At 37.1% G+C, this 22,323-nt stretch overlaps 1 protein-coding gene across 8 annotated transcripts in view; it reads left to right on the top strand.

Moving 5' to 3' along the window:
* The window catches only part of RBM33 (RNA binding motif protein 33), a 104,108-nt gene that overhangs the window by 11,035 nt on the left and 70,750 nt on the right, over positions 1 to 22,323 (top strand). For 6 of the 8 annotated variants that reach the window (XM_054818230.1, XM_054818233.1, XM_054818235.1 and 3 more), the window contains exons 3-7: positions 4,793 to 4,841; positions 6,868 to 6,944; positions 9,001 to 9,301; positions 10,435 to 10,545; positions 17,009 to 17,180. In XM_054818230.1, coding sequence (XP_054674205.1) covers positions 4,793 to 4,841; positions 6,868 to 6,944; positions 9,001 to 9,301; positions 10,435 to 10,545; positions 17,009 to 17,180 — 710 coding nt within the window. Of the gene's footprint in view, positions 1 to 4,792; positions 4,842 to 6,867; positions 6,945 to 8,197; positions 8,347 to 9,000; positions 9,302 to 10,434; positions 10,546 to 17,008; positions 17,181 to 22,323 lie in introns of those variants that run through there. The other 2 variants (XM_054818236.1, XM_054818234.1) reach the window with 2 other exon arrangements.

The following is a 22,323-nucleotide window of genomic DNA, read 5'->3' as shown; positions in this document are numbered from 1 at the left end:
CCTCAAAGTCCTACTTCAGTTTTACATTGGAGCTTAGGAATGGGCTTCTATTGAAAAAATATGACTGTTGTAAAGCTTTAGAAGTATGTATGAATTTGATTATTTTGGGGGAGAATAAGAGCATGTTCTTTTATGCAAAGGCACTCTAGCTGGGAAATACTTGAATTGAGCTGCTGGCTAGACTTGTCTATTCTTTCTTAGAGAAAACTTTTTACTTTTTTGTGGGATTGTTTTTTTTATTATTCCTTTTTAGTAACAGAGAGACTTGTTCAGACTTTGCCACTGGTTTTCACTGTAAAAAGGGGGAAAAAAACCATTCCAAACAGATTTTTATCTTTTCTAATAATCATTCAAGTGATTGTAGTAAACAAATTTTACCCTGAGTAGTTTTCCACTGAGCTGAGCCCTTGGAGTGAATCAGCTACTCTACATTTATTGTCATTCCAGAGGGATTAGTTGTTTCTTCTTGTGCTTTTCTGCTAGGTTAAGTAGGTAGTTTTCATTGCTCAAGGAGATGAGTAAGAGTGAATAAGGAATTTGGACAATAGCTTCAGTATACACAGGGTGTTCTGCCGTAGGCTGGTGAGGGGTGTCTGCTCCCTCTCATGCCAGCACAGCTGTTTGTGGGTTGGATGGTGAAGTGCATCGAGGAACTGATCTGGTTTGAGTGTAATCAAAATAACTTGTTCAGGCTGGGTCACTGTACCGTGCTGCCTCCCAGTCCCAGCTCTTGGGGTTCAGAAATACTGAAACCAATATTAGAGGCAAAATGCTTTGTATTAGAATATTTTCTGAACTTTTAGCCTTTGCTGGCTCCATGGTGTGAATAGGTGGGCTCTTAGATCCTGGCTGATGTGTTTTTAGCTGTCCTACTCTTACAACTTCAGAAAATTTAAGAGAGTCAAACAGCCATTGTACGGGATGTTACAAGCTTATTGCCAATGGTAAACTCACTGTGGCAAAGTTATTTTTATAGGACTTGAGAAGGGTTATAGAGTATTTTCACTGAGACTTTGAAGCATACAAGGGTTTAGTTTTAGAAAAAAGTTTTCATTTATGTGTTTATTATTAGCTGCATATAACTTAAGACAGATGATCCAAAGTCATAGTGTTTATTCTTTAGTGAAATTGGAAAGGAAGTGTTTTCAGGTGCAGTGCTGAAGAAGAGTTTCATCTTGCCAATTATTTCAGAAAATGGGGGGGGGGGGTTACAATTGCATCTGATAAAATATTTTATCTGTTGAATTTTTTGTTATTTTTATATTATTATTAATTCTTTTTAGAATGCCAAGCTATCTTTGAAAGTGTTAAGTTCTATGGCTGTCTGGGCAATTACAAATGCTGTACAATTGTGATATGTTGTTGCCTAATGTAAATGCTTGAATTTTTTTAACTACTGGCCTAATTCGCTATAGGACAGTTTCTTGAAGATGGAAAAAAAGGCTGAATGAACACAGTAGACTTGGTTTTTTTAACCCTTCGTGCTTTGTGGGGAATGGTAAAGGAGTTATGCTGCTAGTCACCCATCTCGACCAACCATCAACTCTTACTGTGTTGCTACTGAACTGAGTTCTGTCCCCCAGTCATTTAAATAATTTTGAATTTCCAGATCTCTTTCCTTTCTCAAATGCTGGAAGGTGATAACTGAGAGTTGGAAGGCCCTTGTTATTTGGGAGTACAAATGTAACATTATTCTTGGAGAATTTTTCCCATTACATTTTTTTACAAATTCTTTTCCTGAAACACTTGTGTCCTTGCTACTGCTCATGTTTAATGAGGCATGCTCATGAAATTGGAGGCCAGAAAGGGCCAGTCTGACGTCTTTATCACGGGTTGTTAATTTATACATTTATATCTGTAAATAGCCCAAAGCTTGGTTTTGGGAAAAACATGCAGTTCTGGTGCTATCCTGTGAGATGACAGGGCTGATTTAGTAATGGACTTCTGCTGAAATTTGCTTATTCTGACCCTTCTCTGAGATTAGTCATTTCTCTACACTGGCAGAAAACTTTCCATTTTTTGTTGTCTTTGTTTTTTACTATTATTTTCTCTTCCTCATTTGGTGAGCTGGATTTATTCAGTGAGGGGAGTGTTAGGTATTGGGAGTTGAGGAAGGGGAGGAAATGGGTCTGTCTCTTCTGAGAGCAGTGAACTCTTAGGTTATCTTAACCATAATTTCCTAGAATTGTGATTTTGGAAAGACCTTTGTGTCTTGATGATAGGGTGAGTTGCCTTTGGAACTATCACAGATGTGTACTTTTATTCCAGTTTAATTTATTTTTGTGTGGCTTTGTGTGATACCAGATTGCAACCATTCATTTTTGTCTATTTTTCTCAGCTATCCTAAGATCTTTTAGTATCTGGTGGGGTTTTTTTTCCTATGGGTTTTTTTTTTGGTAGTGGCTTTTTTTTTTAATAGTCAAATGTGTTAATTCCAGTCCCTCTTCTAATAGATCTAATAGATAACTGCAGATTTGGCTGTTTTAAAAGAAACATGAGATGGGTCCACTTTACCATGCAGGCTTTTCATTATTACTTTTTTAATTCAAAAAGTTACTATCAGTAATTTTACTTTAAATTTATCAATGAAAATATTTAATGATACTGAATATTTCAATAGGTTTTGAGGGGCATTCTGTGAAACACTTTTGTTTCTGTTATGAGCTTCATTTATGTGCTAGTGCTATTTTGACTGTCAAGTAATAAACCAAAGCGTTAAAAAAATCTAGAATACGTATGCAATTACTTCTATTGACCAAATGTTTAATATTTTTATTAAAAAAAAATCACATTGAGGATGTTTTTTAGTAATGTGTTGAATAGCCCTAACTATATTTAGATTAATTTAATCTTTTGCTTTCTTTTCCTTTTTGATCAGAATTTCTTACTACCTGAACTTTCTTTTTGTCTCTGCTGCTGTAATACACGCTCTTGCTGTCTTTTGGAGTTTCTCTGGTACAGTTTTATTAAAAGCTGTCAGTGGTGGACCATAATGCTGGGAAATACTTTCAAACCTTTTGGTGTGTTTGTCAGATTACTGGCAGCTGAAGAGATTAGTGACTTTTTTCTACATCACTTTTGGCTCTAAATTCTTCTGAAACCATTTCTGTTAAGTAGAGTTTTCTGTCTCTCAGAAAAAGGGCTTAAATTCTACTCATAGAATCATGGAATGGTTTGGCTTGGAAGAGACCATCTAGTTCCAACCCCCTGCTATGGGCAGGGACACCCTCCACTAGACCAGGTTGCCCAAAGCTCCATCCAGCCTGGCCTTGAACACTTCCAGGGATGGGGCATCCACAGCTTCTCTGGGCAACCTGTTCCAGTGCCTCACCATCCTCATAGTGAAGAATTTCTTTCTAATATCCAATCTAAATCTTCCCTCCTTCAGCTGTCCTGTCACTGGTCAGTTTGCTCTTTGGGATGTATGATGTGTCTTATGTCCCAATTTTTGTTTAATATTGCAGTGAGCAGAAAAAAAAATGGTATTTGTTAATGTTCAGTCATCCCTGGAACTGTTTGAGATTAATTATGGACAAATACTGTGTACTGGTGATAACGTCCTATTTAGTGCTGATCTGGAATATCATATGTTCTCTTCTAGCCCACAAGATTTTCATTCCCCTCCCTGCATTATCCGTACAGTAACCATCTCTGAAAGAGATGTATCCATCTGCAAAAACAACTTTTGGCACTGATTTATGTCTTGGGATTTGCTTCCCCATTTTCAAGTATTTGCTATGTAGTCCTAAGGAACTCTTATGCATATTCCTATCCTGTTCATATAGACCATTCTCATTTTGGGGTATTTAATTTTTATGTAGTATCTAAGGCATAGGGTTTTTTTTGTTCTTGCTTTTTAAGGTATGCAGGTAGAAATAGGTTCACATTCTTGAAATACAGATTATATTTCCAATCAGTGGCATCTCATTTTACTATTAGGACATGCATATTCTAATATGGGCGTTTGTCAGTAACAAGTGTTTATTACAGAAGGAAGAATCTGTTTATTCCTGTCACTAAACAATTCTTTTACTGAAGGAAGAATGAGATTAAGCAGTTGTCCTAAATCTTAACTAATCAGGACTGTAGTTCTTTGTGTTGCATCCTATTTATGGGACAGATGCTCTGTGCTGACAGAAATTTTGTAAGCCAGGTATTTCTATGCGTCCTGAATTCTTAGCCACACTTATAAAGATGGGGAAACATTCATTTGATTTTTGTCATCCTACAAATGTCTGTTTGACCTTACCCTCAACTTGAGGAGGAGGGAGTAAAGTATTTATGAAAGATCTAGACAGCAGTGGCTCCCAAGCCAGCTGGCCTCCCAGTGCCTCCTTGCTGAAGTGTAGCTTGGGCCACGTGGTGACCTGTAGACCAAGTCTTGCCCACAGGACATTACTGTCTCGCTTCTTCCCTGGGGGGGGGGTGGGGGGGTGAGAAACAGCAGTTTGGACAATATACCCAAACAGCCTTGAAGTGAAGGATCTAGAGTGGGGACCTAGACAGCTGTGCTCTGTCTAGGTTTATGTGCTGTGTTGGAGGCATACGGAAAGGAGAGCATATGAAAGTGAAATGAATGTACAACAATGGTCTTACTTAATATGTACGGTCTATTGTTTCATTTAAAATATATATCTCCTTTTTCAACTTGGTGAATGCTTTGCTAAAAGGAAAGCTTTGTGCAGACTCGGCGACAGTTCTCCTTAAGTTAGTTTTTTAAGGCGCATACCCTATGTAGTGATTGTTTCTGTTTTCTAAGGTTCAACTTCTTAAATTTGTTAATATTTTCCAGTGAACTTGATGATGACTTGCTTGGAGAGGATTTGCTAACTGGCAAAAAGGTAAGAGATGTGCATTAAAGTGAATTGTTACAGATATTAAAAAATGAATGTTGTTCAGTTTACCCACTTCAGTTGTCTGGTACGGCCTTTTATATATTTTGCGGTCACCTCCCCAAAGCCTGACAGCCACAGGTACATGATCTGCCCTGTTGCCAGAGTGCTTGGCACCCAGAGCTGTTTCCTTTTGTGAAGTACCTCCAAATGTGGTATTTTAAAATAAAACTTCTAGAAAAAGTATTTTTTTTCTGAGTTAGTATTTCTTCTCATAACACACTCTTCTTAAAATCAGTTTCTCTGTAGCTCATGTTGACTTAACAATTAAACAAAATAAAAAAAAAAAACAGTTATGCCTTCTGAGTGCTGATTAGCATTCTGGAGAATTCACTTCAACTGCCAGTTTCCTGACTATTAAAAGTTACTCATCAAAATACCAGCAGTATTTACTAGAGAGTAAATAAAGCAGTCAGTGGTGTCTATTAAAGGTCTACACATGGCACGCAATCCACTACTCCTTTGTCTAACGAGTAGGCGGAGGGTTTCTACTTCTGCAGTGGGGGAAGACTATGGGAGCAGCTAGCATCAGAGAACATAAACAAGTCCCCCATGCGTGCTATAGACTTCTCACTCTCATACCTATTTCCAAAATTGAACTCTATGAAAAGAACTAAATCTGTGTGTGCATTTGCCAGATATCTACAGGAGAACCCAGAGCTTCTGTTTGGGAAATCAAAACTGGCTAGTACCTCTTTCTCCATTTGATCTGCTAAATGAATTAATTTAGAAAATAGTTTTTAAAGTTCTAGTTGGAGATGTATAGGTTTGTTAAGAAACCCATATCTGGTAAAAGTTGAGTTTTAATTGGTGTAGTTTTTTTATAATCACACCCTAAATCTTAGAAGTTAGCTTCTTGAAATTATTTTGTAAGTAATCATTGCCAAAGATAGAAAGTTCCTTTGTCTCATTTACTGGTTTAAAAAATAAAATTCCAGAAGGATAGGAATTGCGGATGTGTTACACAATTAACAAAAAATATAAGCAGTTAACATTGCATACATTTTTGTGGTTGAAATTTGAGTTGATAAAGCTACTTACTTATCTTAAAAAAAAAAATTAAAAAAAAATTATCTGTATGAATACTAACCAATACTAGATTTCTCCAATGTATTATGTGTTCTTGTGCTTTTTCTATCCTCATTTTCAGTTTTCCATGTTACAGGGCTCTGAGCAGCATCTGTGGGTGTGCACTCATATGGTGGAGTAACAATAGATTTCTCAGGAAGTTTTCCCTGAGCTATTGAGGCTAAACTTGCTGCTACTTAATCTCATCCCAGTACTTCTAGATAAATCTACCCTTGTATAACCTTTCTGCCCCTGTTACTTTAGGGGATGGAAATAATGTTGCTGAGCAAAACTGTAGTTATCTCTTCCTAGTTGGTAATTATTTAAAAAAAAGAAAAAAAAAGAAACAGCTGAAAGTATGATAGACAAATTAGGAGTTCAGAAAAGGCATGGCATTTTCTTCTATTTTTTTTCTTAATTTATAAACTAATTCTGGTTTTTCAGTTTTTTTCATTATATCCTTTCCTCCAGTCTCCTAAGTATCTCTGCTGTCTAGAAACTGCAGTAACTTAGTGGTTTTTCTTGACTTGCCTAATGCATCAAGGTCACAAGGCAGTTAAATGAGAGCACTAAAGCTAACCTTTATTTCTTCCTGGTATTTCTTAAGTGAGTTGTTGTCTTTGGCTATATTTGGGAATGCATCAGTGAAAAGTGTTGATAGCTAGGCAAATCTGAGTTTTGTAAACTTCCATAAGACTGTCAGGCATTTATTTTCAAATATGTTGTCTTGTGTAGTGTGGTTTTTCTCATCAAAATAGGTAATTTCATTGAAGATACAATCTTAGTCTGGGATGTGTTCTTCATAAAAAGTGTTTAGTGTTCAGAAGTTTCAATAGTTTCAGTACCTGGGTAGTTAAAAGTTTATATCCTTTTTTTATGTTCATGATTGACTTTTTCTGCAACCTAGAATCAGTCAGACTTGTCAGATGAAGAGCTGAATGATGATCTTCTGCAAAGTGACAATGAAGAGGAACAAGAATTTCGGTATCTCTTTTCTAAATCTTGTGTTTTAGATAACTCAAAGCTCCTACTACTGATAACTAATAAGTACTGAACTGAAGTTATTGGTATATACTTAAAATAGTTTTGCTCTTTACTTAGCCAGCTACTTCATGATGTATAATGTGTTCAGTAGCATTGTTAGCATTTCTGTAAAATTATTATTTGTTTATTTGAATCTAATAAATTTAACTTAAATCTATAAAAAAAGCTTGTAAAGAAGAAACCGTGTCAACTCCTGTGCATTTAGAATTATTTACAAATACTTACAGAGCTGTTGTTCCGTGCCTTCTTGGTATTGTTATAGGCTTCCTTCTCCTGTAAAGTCCTTTTCTGTCATCTTTCTTTTAAAAATATATCTTAAATCCTAAGACCCTGAGAAGGGGAGCTTCATAGTTTGTAAGACTTGATTTGTGGCTTAAATATGTGTACAATTACACAGCAGAAAATTTTGTACAGAGTTTATAGGTTTGAGCAGGCACTTCCATGGGGGTTTACTGAGGATCCAGGTCCGTGAATACTCTGTGATGATACAGCTCCGCAACTGAATTATGGGCATTACAAGTCAAAATGAGTGTCTTGACATTTTTACTTTTCAAAAGCTGGGCTGAAGGGGGAAGGAAGATGCTTGTGATGCAGAAGCGATGCAGTACATGGCCTGCGTGTTTTGCCAGCTTTTCCTTTACTTGTTGCTTGCTATGCAGGCATGTCATCTGAAGGGGTATAAATATATATGTGTGTGATGTGTATGTGTGTATATATGTATGCTGCTCTGAGATCTCCTTTCTCTCCTTGGCTGGAATTAGGATAGGGAGTCCTGTCCCTGTGTTGGATGGATGAGGGTGTGGTGAAGTACCTCTGACCATCAATCTCTCCATTGGCTGCAGGAGTGAGGGTTGGACTGTTCCCTTCAAAACGGGGAATCTCAGTTACAGCCCTTTCTGTTTCTTCTCTGGATTTCCTCCCTGCTGCCCAGGGTTCACAAAGATGGCTGTATGACTGCATGAATGATGAGAAAGTGTCTGAAGTGTGATAATAGTGCTCAGTGGAAGCAGGTTTCTGTAGACAAGTCTTGCATTTTTAGCAGTTCTATTGCCAGCGAGTGAGAGCCTTGCTCCACTCGTTTCCCTTCTCCCTCTGAATTCCATTCAGACTCATTTATAGCTCTGTAGTTGGGAGGATAATGATAATCTTGCATAATGTCTTCATTTTCGTGTTAAATCTACTCCGTCTTATAGGTGCAAATATCTCAAGCTGCCTGGATCTTGTTCCTCCAAACTTAGGAAAATAGTGAATAATAAGAATGTAATTTAAAAAAAAAACCAACTTTGTTTCCAATGTACCTGGAGCCCTCAAATCAAGAAGCGCTTCCCCCCTGCTTTTCTAGGTAGTCTGTGATTGGTTAGTTGCTCTTTTGTCTGTTGATTGCACTGGCTATTTTAAACAGTAAATTCTGAGTTTTGATTTTTCTCCAGATTAGAAACTTGCCGATTTTTGTATTGATTGTTTCAGTGTCTGTGCCAGTGCTGTTACTAAGTTAGAGTAAGTCTTAGGCATTTAAATGACTGTTCTTGACTATGTTTTACATTAAGTAGAACATTAAATCTGTCATAAAAATGTAAGTTCGAATTCAAAATAATCAAGAAGGAACAATATTAATACATATAATAAAAAGAATTTACTAGCTTATTCTGTAAGATTGGGAAAACAGATGCAGTTATAGTAATTTTGTGTATATTTTTGTTAGTCTTTCAGTCAAAACTAAATCCAGTCTGCTTTGGTTACCAAGCAGGATTTTTGCCAGTTTGACCTGCTAAACCATCTGGTTGGTTTGATTCCCCTGGTCAAATAGCCTGCAGCTGGTGATAAGCTGCAGTACAGTATGCATTATGAGAATATGGCATGGAATCAAATAGCATGTGAGGTATAATTTTGTCCACCAACTTAGAGAATTTGTATTTGCTAGCTTTGTTTTGTAAATCTTTGTGAGTAGTTGACTGTTATGCTTCAACCTCCGATTTTTTTTTCCCCCTTACCATAGCTCTCAAGGTGTCACAGTTAGCCTCAGTGCTACATCTGGCATACTTACATCATATGAACTCTCTGACACCATCAATGATCAGTCAATAGAACATGAGTCTGAGTATGACCAAGGGGAAGATGAAATTGTTTATGACAAATCTGAAGCACCTGAAGTATATGCTTCAGAGTATGCAGAGGAAGGACATTATGAAGGCAATGATCCTGAACTGGCAGAAGACCAAATAGAATATGGGGAAGAGCCTGGAGAAGAAGATGAAGTGCTAGACCTTGAAATCAATGAACCCCTAGATGAATTTCCAGTGAGTTTCTTTCTATTGTATCTTCAAAGATAACATTGCTTCACGTGCATAGGGTTTTAGACTGATTTGAAATTTGTTTACCTCTCTAGGGAGGAGGGGAAATTAGACCTATTATCACTGTCTGCCAGTTTCTTTATCTAGGCTGTGACAAAGTTTGTGTTGACAGCTTGTTTGGCGGTAGGTAATGCTCCTTTGTCATGCTGGAAGGCAGTTGAGAATCATGACCTTGAGGATTGTATCCTTAAGGAAGAAAACAGCTTTGTGTGGTGGAGATACACTGCCAATTGTTAGAAGTACTTAATGCAAAAGCTTTTATCCAGGCTTTAGACAAGATCTGATAAAGTCCTTCGAAGGTGAAAAGATTATTGACCTGCTAAAGACATCTTTAAGGTGCTAATATCCCAAAGTGATTGATGTCCTGCTCATTCATCCTTTTTGTAACTGAGAACTGTCTAAACCTGAATAAAGAGATTGGAGGTTAGTTCAGAAAATGTCACCTGCATAATTCAATATAATTTAAGCAGTGTGTTAGAGAACATGCACTGGCTTTAACTGCTAGTGAAATGATTTAATCTTAATTAAAACTGTATATGATCAGTGAGATGTTTTAAAATACAAGCAAACTTGCTTAGGAAAGATTTTGCTCTCGGTTTTTGTTCATAGTTGTTCAGAATTGAACCCATTCTTGTGTAAGCACTTGCAGAATGTTTTAAGAATGTTTATACTTTTGGGGTAAAATCTGATGTTAATGTATGTGTGCTATAGGTGCATGTTTCCTTTGGTAAGAAAGTACTGCAGTGTTTGCTTCATGAATTTGTAATCAAAGCATGCAGCAGTACAGAAGTAGATGGGGCAAACAGTAGTAGATGGGATCTTTATGATGACATTGCTGGCATCTGATTGAAAACTGTTTTGATTATGTTTTTGATAATATTGAAATTACGGTGTAGTTAAAAGCCCTAGTAAATATACCTTACATGATATGTCACTTTTAATTAACAGTTCTAATAGAGCCAATACTTGTCTTCCAGTTCTGGAAGCAGTAACAATGCATACACACCCCCATCTCTTAACTGGTTTGCGATTCTTTAAAGTCAGCCTGTGTCTTTCACCTTCTTGTGTTATTGCCTTAGGATGAAGATTACATGCAATCATATAATGAGCAAGGAATGGAAGAGCAAGAAGAATATACAGCTGATGAGGAGCTGGAAGAATCCCAGACAATAACAAATGAATCAGAAGAGGTATGTTGTGAATTTAATGGAAATGTAAAATAACTAGTTATTTCAGAATTTGAATTTGTAAAATTGTCCATATTGCTCAGTATGAACTGATGCAACTTTTGCCAATGTTGGATTATTGGTGTTATTACTCTTTGTATAACATGAGTTGTGATACCATCTGTATTGTCAGATACTTCAGATCCTCTTTGCCCCTTGGGATGACAGTCATAAGGGAGAGCTCAAAATGTTGATAGATAATCTTAACTTCAACGTTAGGAACTGCAGGGGCCCTTTTGGGTGGGAGAATGATAGTCATACTGCATGCTGTCTGTTAAATCTCTTAATAAGTGCCTCGCTTTCCAGATAGATAATCTGCTGTGCTTGGGAGTGTAGATACAGTTCTTGGGTATCCCGCTTTGAGGAGGAGCTTGAGCATGAAAGGTTCTGTATGTTAGAAAGGCAAAGGTCAGGTTGTTGTTTTGAAAGAAGTTGTTTTGGGACTGAAATTTCTGTGAAGTTTAACTTAGTTCTTCAATTAGGAAAAAGGATGAGTTCCTTCATTTGTAAGAAGGCGGCCTATGCCAAAAACTCTCAAGTATACGTTCACTAGTTATAGCCTGGAACAGTGGTACCATACCTGCTATTAATTTGCAGCAAGTTTTTGATGTGGTATTTTTTTCCTTTCCCCATCAGGAATCTAATATTATTTTTATTCCAGTTCTTAATTAAATAGGATTGAATGGATTACCTGCTGAGAAATGTAGTCAGAGTGTGTTTCCTCTTTGGAGCCTTAACTCATCAGGAAATTTATTCCTCAGAGACACAGCAGCGGTGTTCTATGAAGTTCTAACAAATGGGTGTGCTGTGATACTCTAGTTGTATCAAACTTATGATAAAATAACATTCTTCAGTAGGTGAAGAGAGAGGCATTGAAAGGGGCCACGTGCATTATTCAGTCTTTGCTGTTGCAAGTGTGACATCTTACACAAAATATACCTTGACGTAGTTAATTTCTTCCTTTAATACTTCTTAAGTAAATCTACCCTTCCAAAGAACTGTGAAACACTTTCAACACTTCGTTCATTCACTGGATTATATACACTTGCCTTCTAGTGTTTCAAAAGCAGACTGATGCATTTTCCCTTTCTGTAACCACAGGCTGTGCGAGATGATGAAGGCACTGCACATTGTGTAAAGTTAAATACATAGCTGGGATTCACTGTCAAACTTACTGCTTTTAAAAAAACACAGCTTCATTTTTTAGAGTATGAACTAGTGAGAATTCTCTAATAATCATGTTGTCTAAATTTGTCCAATTCAGAAGTAAATTCCTTTCATTCAAAAGATAACATTAATGCAAGTTTTTAATTGATTTTGTTTATAGAGCTTTTAGAGACTTTGTTCATCATGTAATGTGAATGTTTTGGCCACATCTTTATTCAGCTAATCTACATTCTGGCTTTATTCTGATGGCTTGCAGATTGCCGCAGGTTTCTTGTTTCCAAAATAGTACCATCTTTTTATTCCTTTATTATTTCATATGTAGCTCATTTACATTTGTTAGTGCGCTCACAACTGCACTCTCCAAATGAGAATGCCACCAAGAGAGATAAGCTTCATAGACTATGTACTTCTGTTTGTTATGTTGTTAGATGCATGCCTCCAGCTCTGAAGAGTTTTGTTCTTTATTCCAGTGTTTTATAACAGCACTCCTCCTTAAATCTGATAACACTCATTGCTCGTAAACAAGGGTTATTGTTGGCATTCTCCTGTAGAAAATGCAACACAAGAATGGAGCTGTAATAGATGTGGTACAAGTAAATAGCAGTATTATTTCTTGATTGAAATTTGGTATCTGAATAACTGAGAGTGAGCTGATAGAGAAAAGTGTTTGGTAGTGTTGTATTTGAAGCAGTTTCCATGTTAAAACCAAATAAATCCTTTTATATTGCATGAAGAAATATTGTAAACCAAGAGAAAAGCTGACTGGCTGGGGCATTGAAACACAATGAGAGGAAACTGGTGAATAAGGGAAGTGAGAAACCTGTTAAGAGTGGCACTCAGGTGGGAGGTGTGAGGAAGAGGCAGGAAAAGTTTGTGTTCTTGGTCAAATCAGGTTCAAGGCATGCCTTTTCACTTGATACTTAATTTGAAACAGTCCTTAGAACTTGGATTTTGAATAAATAATATTCTTTGTAGAGCTTCCTTGAAAAATGTAGCAATGCTTCAGAAAATATTTTTGCCCTCCTAAGGTACAAAGCAAAACCCAATACCCAGAAGTTTCAGCAGCAAATAAGTTTGGTAAATCTGTCAGTTACATGAGTTATCATGCCTTGAATATTTTAGAGGAATAGTATTACTCATTGTTTCTATGAAATGTTCATAAAAATGTAACCTCCCAAAATTATAACTCATAATTTTTTAATTTTATATTGGAACTAATCTCCTCTGAAGTCTATGACAGGGAGTTTCCTCATTGCATAAATTTAAATCATGTCTTGGATTATGCTGATAAGAACTTTAATCAAGAATACATTTCACGAGGAAGTGCTGCATACCAGCTTTCTTTTGATAGAATACAACTTGGGGAAAAAAAGGGCAACGTGTCTGGGAGATCGTTCCATCTGTGTTTAGCCAAAACTTATGCATTTTAGTTCTTTTCTTCAAATTTGAAGATGCTACCTGTCAGCCTGGAGAAAAATGAAAAGAGTGCAAATCAAAGCAGCCATGTTTTAAATCCATTTATAAGCTCTTAGGTTTGTTTTTATTCCCATTTTTCATCTGTGAAGTGGAGAACACCCTTGGAATAGGTGTAACAGCCTCTTATCTGCTCTCTGTTATTTCTTGATCCCTTAGGATTGAGTAATTGCTGCTGTTCGCCTCTGGTAGAAGTTTCCACTGCCTTTTTTTCTAGCTAGTTAATAAAAGTTCTCTGTTTCATCTTCATAATGTTTCCCATGGAAGGGATCTGATTTAGCCTTTGCAATGCTTACCTGTTTTGTAAATCTTAGCAATCTCTGGCACAAAGCTCTCCAGAACGCTTGACAGTCCCATTTTTAGGAGGATCCTGTGCCAAGATCAGTGTTTATCGTGCTGACTAGTGTTTTCTCTTGCTTTCGTTGGGTTATGTCTGTTATCAGTCCTGCAACTGCCTGGTGAGCCGTTTGGGGCAGGAGCGCTCGTTCTTGCTCCATAGGAGATCATAACCCAGCGTGGGGAGTTCTGGTCAGTGACTGGGATTTATGGCATAATCATTTAATGAGGATGGCAGAAAACTCTGACCTTGTGATAGAAGAAAGGTCGTTATTTTTCTTCGTAAGGAATAGTCAGCAAAGCTCTTTGGTAGCTTTGTGCAAGATGTCATAATGGGAAATGTTAAGCTCCCTTTGAGGAGAGCTGCTAGGAAGCCTTGAGTGGCTAGTCCAGTCAAGTGACCTCAAGTGGCTGTTTAAGGACTGTTTATATGTTTATTCAGAGATATTCATGGTTAGCAAGTATAAAACAGAACCCTCTAAGTACTAGTATGTATTAATTCTGTGTCTGCACTTGTGTCTTTTTCCTGTATAAATTTCTTTTGAAACAGAGAATCCATTCATATACTGTAATCTTGGCAAAACAACTCAACCTGTTGGGCTGGAAGTTGGAAAAGATGATCTAAAGAAGTCTTGTGTGCTACAACTGTTGAACAAATTGAGGGGAAGGGTGTATACTTCTACACAGCTCAGATAACCTTTCCTGGAGCTGTATGTAGAGAACATATGATTGGCTGTTAGACATGTTTGTGTCTGCATTGCAACTAATATAAATCCCTCAATAATAGGTGTAATCAGACTTGGACATGGGTCAGCTAGCGTTCTCAAGCTCTGCCTTTGTTGCCTGCTTTTTCATTAGTTCCTTTGATTTTTATTTTGTCTTTGATATTTAATGCTTGTACAGCTGTTGTTTGTTAATAGGTGGCATGAGCATTATACTGATGAATAAAATGAGTTAGACCCAAAAGACTACAGAATTGGTCTAAGTGGCTAAGCATAGGATAGTGCTGGTCTAGAAAAGTTTGAGAAATGTTTTTTATTTTGTATAGGAAAGTAGTTGTCTTGTAGTCTGTTACAACATGCTTTTTTTTTTTTAGAGTGGATATATTTTTTTGTCCAGAATAAATGATTATCAAAAGGCAACAGAGTTTCCACATGTGTCTTCTGTAGCATTTAATTAAAGCATTGCAAATTTTTTCAGGACAATGCAGACTGCATTAACCATTCTAGTCCTGATTCTGCAGTCTAACCCACATGTAGAGCCTTGCACGAGTAAGTTTTGCACTCAGATGAGATTACGTGACTGAGACCAGTCTTTGATGAATAAAAACTGGAATTCTAACATAGCTTTTAGGGGGCATGGACATAGAAAGTGGATGTGTCTGGGGTTTATGCTCTAAAGTAAAGCTAGAGGCTCAGTGCAGTGAGAGAGCATGTCTCGCAAAACAGCCGCTCCACTTCTGACTTCCAAATCCTGATCCTGAAGGGAAAGATTTTAAAGACAAGCATTGAGACAGTAAAATTATGGGGCTTATAATATTTAAAAACATAGATATTTCTACTCCTTTCTCTTTTGGGAGTCCCTCTTTTGAAAGTAAACTGCTAACCCTGTCTTTCTCCCTTCTTTTTGTTTGTTTTTATTAAACCATGTTAGCATCTCTTTCCTTGCTAACATCCCTGCTCTGTTGCACGAATCTCAACTGCCTTTCCTCAGAGGTGCTTTGATTATACATGGATATGTTAATCAGACCAGTTGTGCTCAATTTGAGTTGCTTTTGAGGTTTGGATTTCTTTCAGTTTTGAAGGATTTTTTTTTTCCTTCTATCCTGTCTGTTGTTGTTAGCTGCATTTTTTGGTGTAGTAAAGTTGTTATATAAAAGTAAGTATCTTTTTTAAAATATAAGCCTTAAAGCTTTTTGTAAAATTTGGCTGTTCTCATAACTATATCTTAAAGCATTTTTGTGAGGTCAGGACATGTAGTGCTTGAATGTTTGCCTGAAATGGATGAAACGCAGTCTGAGATAAGGAGATGATAAAATGAAAACAACTTGGGATCAGTAGCCATTAAGGCCTAGTAACTATGTATACAGATCATTTATTTATTCACCAGACCAAAATTGAAGTAGTTTTGAGCTTGAGTTCATATAGTGTGCTGTCTTTTAAAGTAGAAACTGTCTTGCCAGATCCTATCTCTGATCTTGATTCCCATGTTTGTTTTTGCGTTTGGCTGAAGTTGGGCTCCTGGATAATGAAGTTTGCAATCTCGCACCATGTTGCCATTCTTTTTCTTGATTTGTGACTTGTATCAGTCAGGTGGACAGATACTACTTGCTGTGCCTTTTACGTATAAATTACTGCACCAATCTGGTTAAGTAGGAGATGAAACCATATTTGTATGTTATATTTCACTCAATTTTTAACTGTCCTTAAGCTACATAAAAGTTTTAATGTATTTAGTGGCTTTGCAAAAAAATTAAAATGCATGTGCAGGCTCTAAGAAATGAGCAAGTAGGCTTGTACAAGAAAAAACCAAATACACAGTAAGCAAATATTTTATGGAAAATTGTACTGTATTAGAACACTTCTAACTTTCAACTCTAGAAATCAAATATAACTTGTGTAACATTCAGAACATTAATTTTATCATGCCAGCACAGGAAAATGAAATTGATTTTTTTATTATTTTGTTAGAAGGAGAGTGTTCCATTTTCATTTGGGACATTTTCATCTAAAGAAATGTTCTCTGTTATGGAGAGAACTGGAAAATAAATGATGACAAGGGAGTAGCATTCCAATATACAAATTTAGTATATTCAAATTTTTTTCCAATCCTGTTCTCCATTCTTTTCATCAATTGCTGAATTAAAATTGGGAAGTCTTCAAGGAGTAGAAAAAGTAAAGATAAGTACAGTTATACATATCTAGAAGAATTAAATTGAGATGTGAGGTTGTCTGGTTTTTGTTGTGTGTGTGTGTTTTTTTTAAAAAAAAACCCCAACATGCTACTGACAGTTGCTAACAAATGAAAAAAAAAAAAAAAGATAATTTAATGTTTTTATTACTTGAATCTGGTAGTATCCCAGGTTTGCATCTCAGTCAATTCAGTGATAAAATGTTGCTCTGTGTGCAAAAGTAGCTACTAATGAGATGGTGGTTCTGACTGGAGTTTCCATATTCCCTTAAATATTGCAGCAAAATGGGTTTTCTCAATAGATTTTTTTATATATTTATATATAATATATTTACATATTTATTATATAATCAATATTTTTATATTCTAAAAATAAATCACCAAGATCTTAAATGTTCACAGAGTTATGTATGAGAATAATGTATAATGCCAGCAAAATTTCTACGAAGGGACCTTTAAAGAAAGCTTTGTCTTTTGACACTCACTGATCACAAGAAAGTAGATTTTTCAGTTTGCATGTCCTCTGTATTTTGTGATTCAGGCAGCTATTGAATCTCTGGAACTTCAGGAAGAAACAAAGGAAGAATCTGATGAAGAGGAGGATGATGACGAAGAGTCTGGACGATTGCGTTTCAAAACTGAACGGAAAGAAGGAACGATAATTAGGCTCTCAGATGTGACAAGAGAAAGGAGAAACATTCCAGAAACTTTGGGTGAGGTTTTGCGGCAATAGACCATTTTGAAGAGCTGTAATAGAAGAAAGTGAAAGACAGCCTTGCCAAAACTTTCAGAAAATAGTTTAGTGGCAAAAGATAGAACATTTGCCTTCTAACTTAGACTGGCCTACATCCAAGTTGTCCGAAGTCATATGTAGTCTGTGGTAGTCTGTGTAGTGGGAATAATGTTTAAGCATATCATGTTTTGAAAACCTGCACAATGTTTGTTCGTTGAGACTTTTGTTGTGTCTTTAAAAGCTTTCCTGTTTGCAAGCAGCAGCTATCTGATCTGTGCTTCACTACCTTATTGTGGTGGGATACATTTTAAGGAATTCCTTTGAACTTCCATCCTTGGAAGATGTTCAGTTGATAACAAATCTTGTTAGTTGTGTTCTGCTGTGAAATACCTGCATGTTTGCTGTTTTCCCCCAGGAACATAAGCGTGCTATGAACCTGTTATGTTCCTACTGTTGGATTGGCCTAGAGAAATTATAACTTGCTGGGGAGTGTGTTAGAAAAAGATGGAAACTCCTGTTTTCTGGGTTCAGCTTTTCTAACATGGAACAACCTGGATCTCTTATACCACCTTGATTCTTTAGGCAGTGTCTGAAAGGGTGTATTTTCTTCATATTTGAGTAGCATAACACAAGTGTACGCCGCTCCATGTAGTTAATTAATTTGCCACTGCTAGTTCAGAAGAAACAGTTGATTTGCAACTTTCTTGCAGCTGCTCTATTTTAGTCTATAAATAAAATCACATTGGCTTGTGGTTTTGAGAGTTAACTTCAAGACACCTCACGTGCCCTGCGTACTCAAGTATCTGATACTGGTGTGTTGTACCTGCCCCACTGGGGATAACTGTATTGCCTCTTCACGCTGACTTTATGGTGGTGGTGATGATAATAATAATAATAAAAAGTCAAATTAAAAAGGTGGTATTAGGGAGATGGGCAGAATTTAAGCTTTGCTTTCAGAGAGGCGTACCATTCTCATAGCTTTGCTACTGAACCAAAATATCAGTTCAAACTATGGAGAAAAAACCCTGATCTTTTGAGGAGAGTCAAGATATGCGAGAGAGGTGAACTGGTAATGAAGGCAAATTGTCAGATACTGTTGGCTAATTGTCAGGTACCATTGGGAGATGATGTATGTTTTGATGATACTTCAAGTTTTGCCAGGCTGTAGGAATGGATTCTTCACACAGGATTGCTTTAAGATGGGTGCCATGCAGTCTGAGCTTGGAAACTGGGTGCTTCTCCTTGCTTTCCAGATGAGTCAGTGTCTTTTGGACAACAGGGCATTTTGGAATTACATTCCCAGAGCATATACCTAGATTGCTGGAATTCATCCTGATGAAAATTTTCCTCTTACTGTAAAAGCCTTGCTTCGCAAAGGATGTCAGTTCTAAGGATTTTTCTCTTGAGTTGCATAGCCTACTAATTCTTTAATTCAGTTGCAAGGAATTTGGGCTTTTGCTATGCCTACAGAAATTGAGAAGCCTTAAGTCTAAAAGAAAGGTGTTGTGGCTAGGAGGACTTCTTTGTGAGCAGCAAGGAGTCAGCTGCAGAGGCTGAACCAGACTTTCACAGTGGTATTCATGTAGGCCATGTTGTGCTGCAAGTGAGATATCAGTGCATGATTTTGAATCAAGGTCTTTCTCATCTGTTGGTCGTATTTAGCAAATCACTCTTTTTACTTGCAGCTTCAGGCAAAGAGTGTATTAAGGGCCTTTATTCAGCATTGGTTTAATGATCAGGGATTGATTCTGATTAGAATAAGACTGAAGGGAACCCTCTAGAGGCACAGAGTGTCTATATGGGCAAGGTATATTTTAGCTGAGGTGCATTCCAAATGTGTTTTCAACCATAAGACCATATTTCTACATACTGTGTACGGATCACGTCTCAGTTATACAAAAGGTGCTGGTGGTTTTACAGAACAGAGTATTTTAAAAACAAGAGTGCCTGGGAATAGCTACATCTCTGCATATAATTGTACATAATTGCAAGGTAAATAACAATTGCATACATTTTAGTGTATCTGTGGATTTACTCTATAGGTTAATGTAAAGACAAGATCAGCCAATGAGGAGAAAACCTGCAGGGGAGCTTGACTGTTAAAGGAACAGTGATTTGAATTAGACTTATTTTTAAGTGTAGTTTTAAGTGATTTGGGATGTAGCTATGAGATATAAGGAAAAGGTGATGCAAATGTGGATGAATCTATAAACTAAACAGCTTGTTTTGAAAGTAATCGTTGGCAAAAATACAATCTTGATGTGAAATGGTTTCTATTCATACTAATTGTTCGTGTTAATTTTTTGATAAAGACCAAATGATTGACCATGTGGAAAGATAAACAGCAAAAAATACTTGTTTGCATATAAATATCTGTTTGCTTTGGAGATTATAGAGCAAATTTTTACAGATGCTACTGGTTTAAAAATGAAATTTTATTGCAAATATACGTCTCCTTACTTCAAAATCTGAACATAGTTGAGAAAACACTTAAAGAGGAATTAACATTTCAGTTGAAGTTACAAACGTAATTTCCATCCTGTCACATTTTGGTGACCTTTTGTGACAGCTTGTCTCTATTGGATGAGTGCATTCTTACTTGCTGATTAAAGATGTCATTTGAAACCATTTTATTACCAGTGATAGTGAAATTAATCTTGACACTTAGAGACACTAGAAAAATAATTGCTGATTCACTGCATTAACTGTGTGTGTGAGAACTGTGCAGTCAAGATGAGAATAAGTGTGTGCTGGTAAAAAAAAAAAAAAAAAGAAGTAAAAATACAGAGCATTGCCATGAATGTAGCTGAGATCTTTCCTAAACATTTCTGTATCCAAGATAATCTAAGTAGTGGGTTTGAAAAGTTTAAAGGAGATGTATTGTAGGACAACTATGCAGTTGATTCCTAGAGATACAGAGTTTGTTACCTCTGAGAAGTATATAACTTCTTTCAGAACATGTGGTTGAAGTCTTCCCAGAGTTGGAGTTGTCATTATGCTCTGGATTTAGTTACCTGTTAAGGAATGTGAAGAAGAATAATGGCTTTGGCATCACGAAAGTAAAGTATTCCCTCTGTACCTAATTTAAAAAACAAACCAAACCCCTACACTTACGCAGAGCCATTTGCAAAAAGTGGTAACAAAGGTTATTGGATGTGGTAATATTTTTTGTTATGTCCTGCTTAGTTGGTTCATGTTCGCTCTGATAATTAGTGGCTGGTATTTCAGGCAAGAGTTAAAAAACAAAGAACATTTGCTACCTCTCTCAATTTAGATTGCATATATATGTAAATGCATTTTTTTTTTTTTATAGCTGTTCTGGAATGTGATTTATGTTGTAAGTCTCTGCATGATCCAGGATAATAGGGATTCTGGGATCCTCAAACTCAGGGATTTGAAATACTGTTGCTCTTGAGGAGCAGCCCAAGGCAGGTGGAGCTGCAGAGACCTGACCTGTGCTCAGGGCTGGTGTAGGCAGGAGCCGGTGGCTGTGTGTGGCAGCAGCCCGCACACACTGTCCAGGGGGCACGGCGGCATCCAGCCTGGCTCTGGTCACAACGCTCACAAGTTCTTAGCCAGGGAGAAGCAGTGGGCGTTTTCGTGTGAGTACCTGGCTGTGCTTTTGGAAGCATCTAGGGAGAGAAAGAGGATCTCTGCTGCTGCTCATCACCTCTTTCCTAGTTAGCCATCTGATCTTGCTTTCAGGGAAGACAGGGACTATTTTCCTTGCTCCCCTCCCTGCAAAACTGTCTTCCACACTATCTTCTCTTCTTTATCTCTGTATATGTGGCACAATGCTCTCAAATTCAATAAACAGCCCACCTAATAATTGAGCTGACCGTATATTTGCTGCGTGGTGACTGATAGCAATATAAAACACTTCAGGTATTTTGGGTTGAGTTCACTGTCTGTCTCTGAGGCTCTGAACCTGCAGTTTTGTGTCCAAGCAAAATTCTTCACAGGTAGGACACTTGCCTTCAGTGGCATGTTGTATGAAGTATGTTTGATGTTAATCTAATCTTATAGTCTTTTTTTCTTTTCTTTTTTCAGTCAACTGTTTATATTGTACTTCTGTGGTCATAGATGTGGTATGAATGTAATGGTCCTTACTGGAGTAAATTCCTTGGGGGTTTGCTTTGATTGGGATATTTTTTCCAACATCAGTGTAACAAACATTTTCACTTTTCTGGTTGCAAAACTGAACATGTGAATGGTGCCTTTAAGGACACAGCCTTTAATGTTTGAGAACTTTTGTGTAAAGTGAGTGGGAAAACAATTTATTAGTTTTCATTTTAGAGAGAGTAAAAAGTACCTGCACATCAAAGATCGTCAGGACTGACTTTACCCTGGATGCTGTCATCCCTTCCCCAAGCTTAATCAATGCAGCCCTCTGCAGTAATTTTGTTTGGAGCATCCCATTCTTTCTTCTAAAGTTGTTTCTATTCAGTGTCCTTCGATATGTGCTTAAGAGGCTGCGAGACTCAGACATGATCTTGCCTTGTAGGAAGCCTAGTTCTATTGACTTCTAATCTGTTTCATAGGAAATAGCTTCTTATGAATGTCAGTGGTAGGTACTTGTTGCAGTGACTGAATTCTGCTTTCCAAATTACCTTGCTGAGCTCAGGATTGTAGTGTGGAAGATGGCAGAAAAAGTGCCCTGCCTGTCCTTTTCTTGGAAAAAAAGGAAACTTTCCAACAAGCAGCATGCCCAGGATGCCTTGCAGGATTTGGATCCCTTCTGGTTAAAGGGAGGAGAGCTATTGCTTTGCAAGGTAATGGCACCATTTCTTCCCTTACGTAAGCATATGGGAGCTAGTGGTCTCTCTCTCCTGCAGAACAACTAAAAGCCCATGTTAGCCCTTCCACACTGGCAAGCATTTGAAGAAACTGAACTTGCTGCAGGTGTCAGCAGGAAGAAGGATTGAAATCAGAGCTCTGTTTTTCCTGTTAAACCAGCTTTTTTCATCCCTGACAGCTAAGGATGGATAAGATGGTTGTTTTAGTAACATCTAATGCTGTTGATTGCTTTGGACAAGAGTACATTTGTCTTAATTTTCCTCAGAAATCCATAGTGTGCACATTTAATACCATACTAAGGCTTGAGGGAGTGTAATTCCTTGTCC

This window comes from Grus americana, chromosome 2 (genome assembly GCF_028858705.1).
Source record: "Grus americana isolate bGruAme1 chromosome 2, bGruAme1.mat, whole genome shotgun sequence".
In the NCBI taxonomy this organism is placed as follows: domain Eukaryota; kingdom Metazoa; phylum Chordata; class Aves; order Gruiformes; family Gruidae; genus Grus; species Grus americana.
This window is presented reverse-complemented; position numbering and strand designations above follow the sequence as displayed.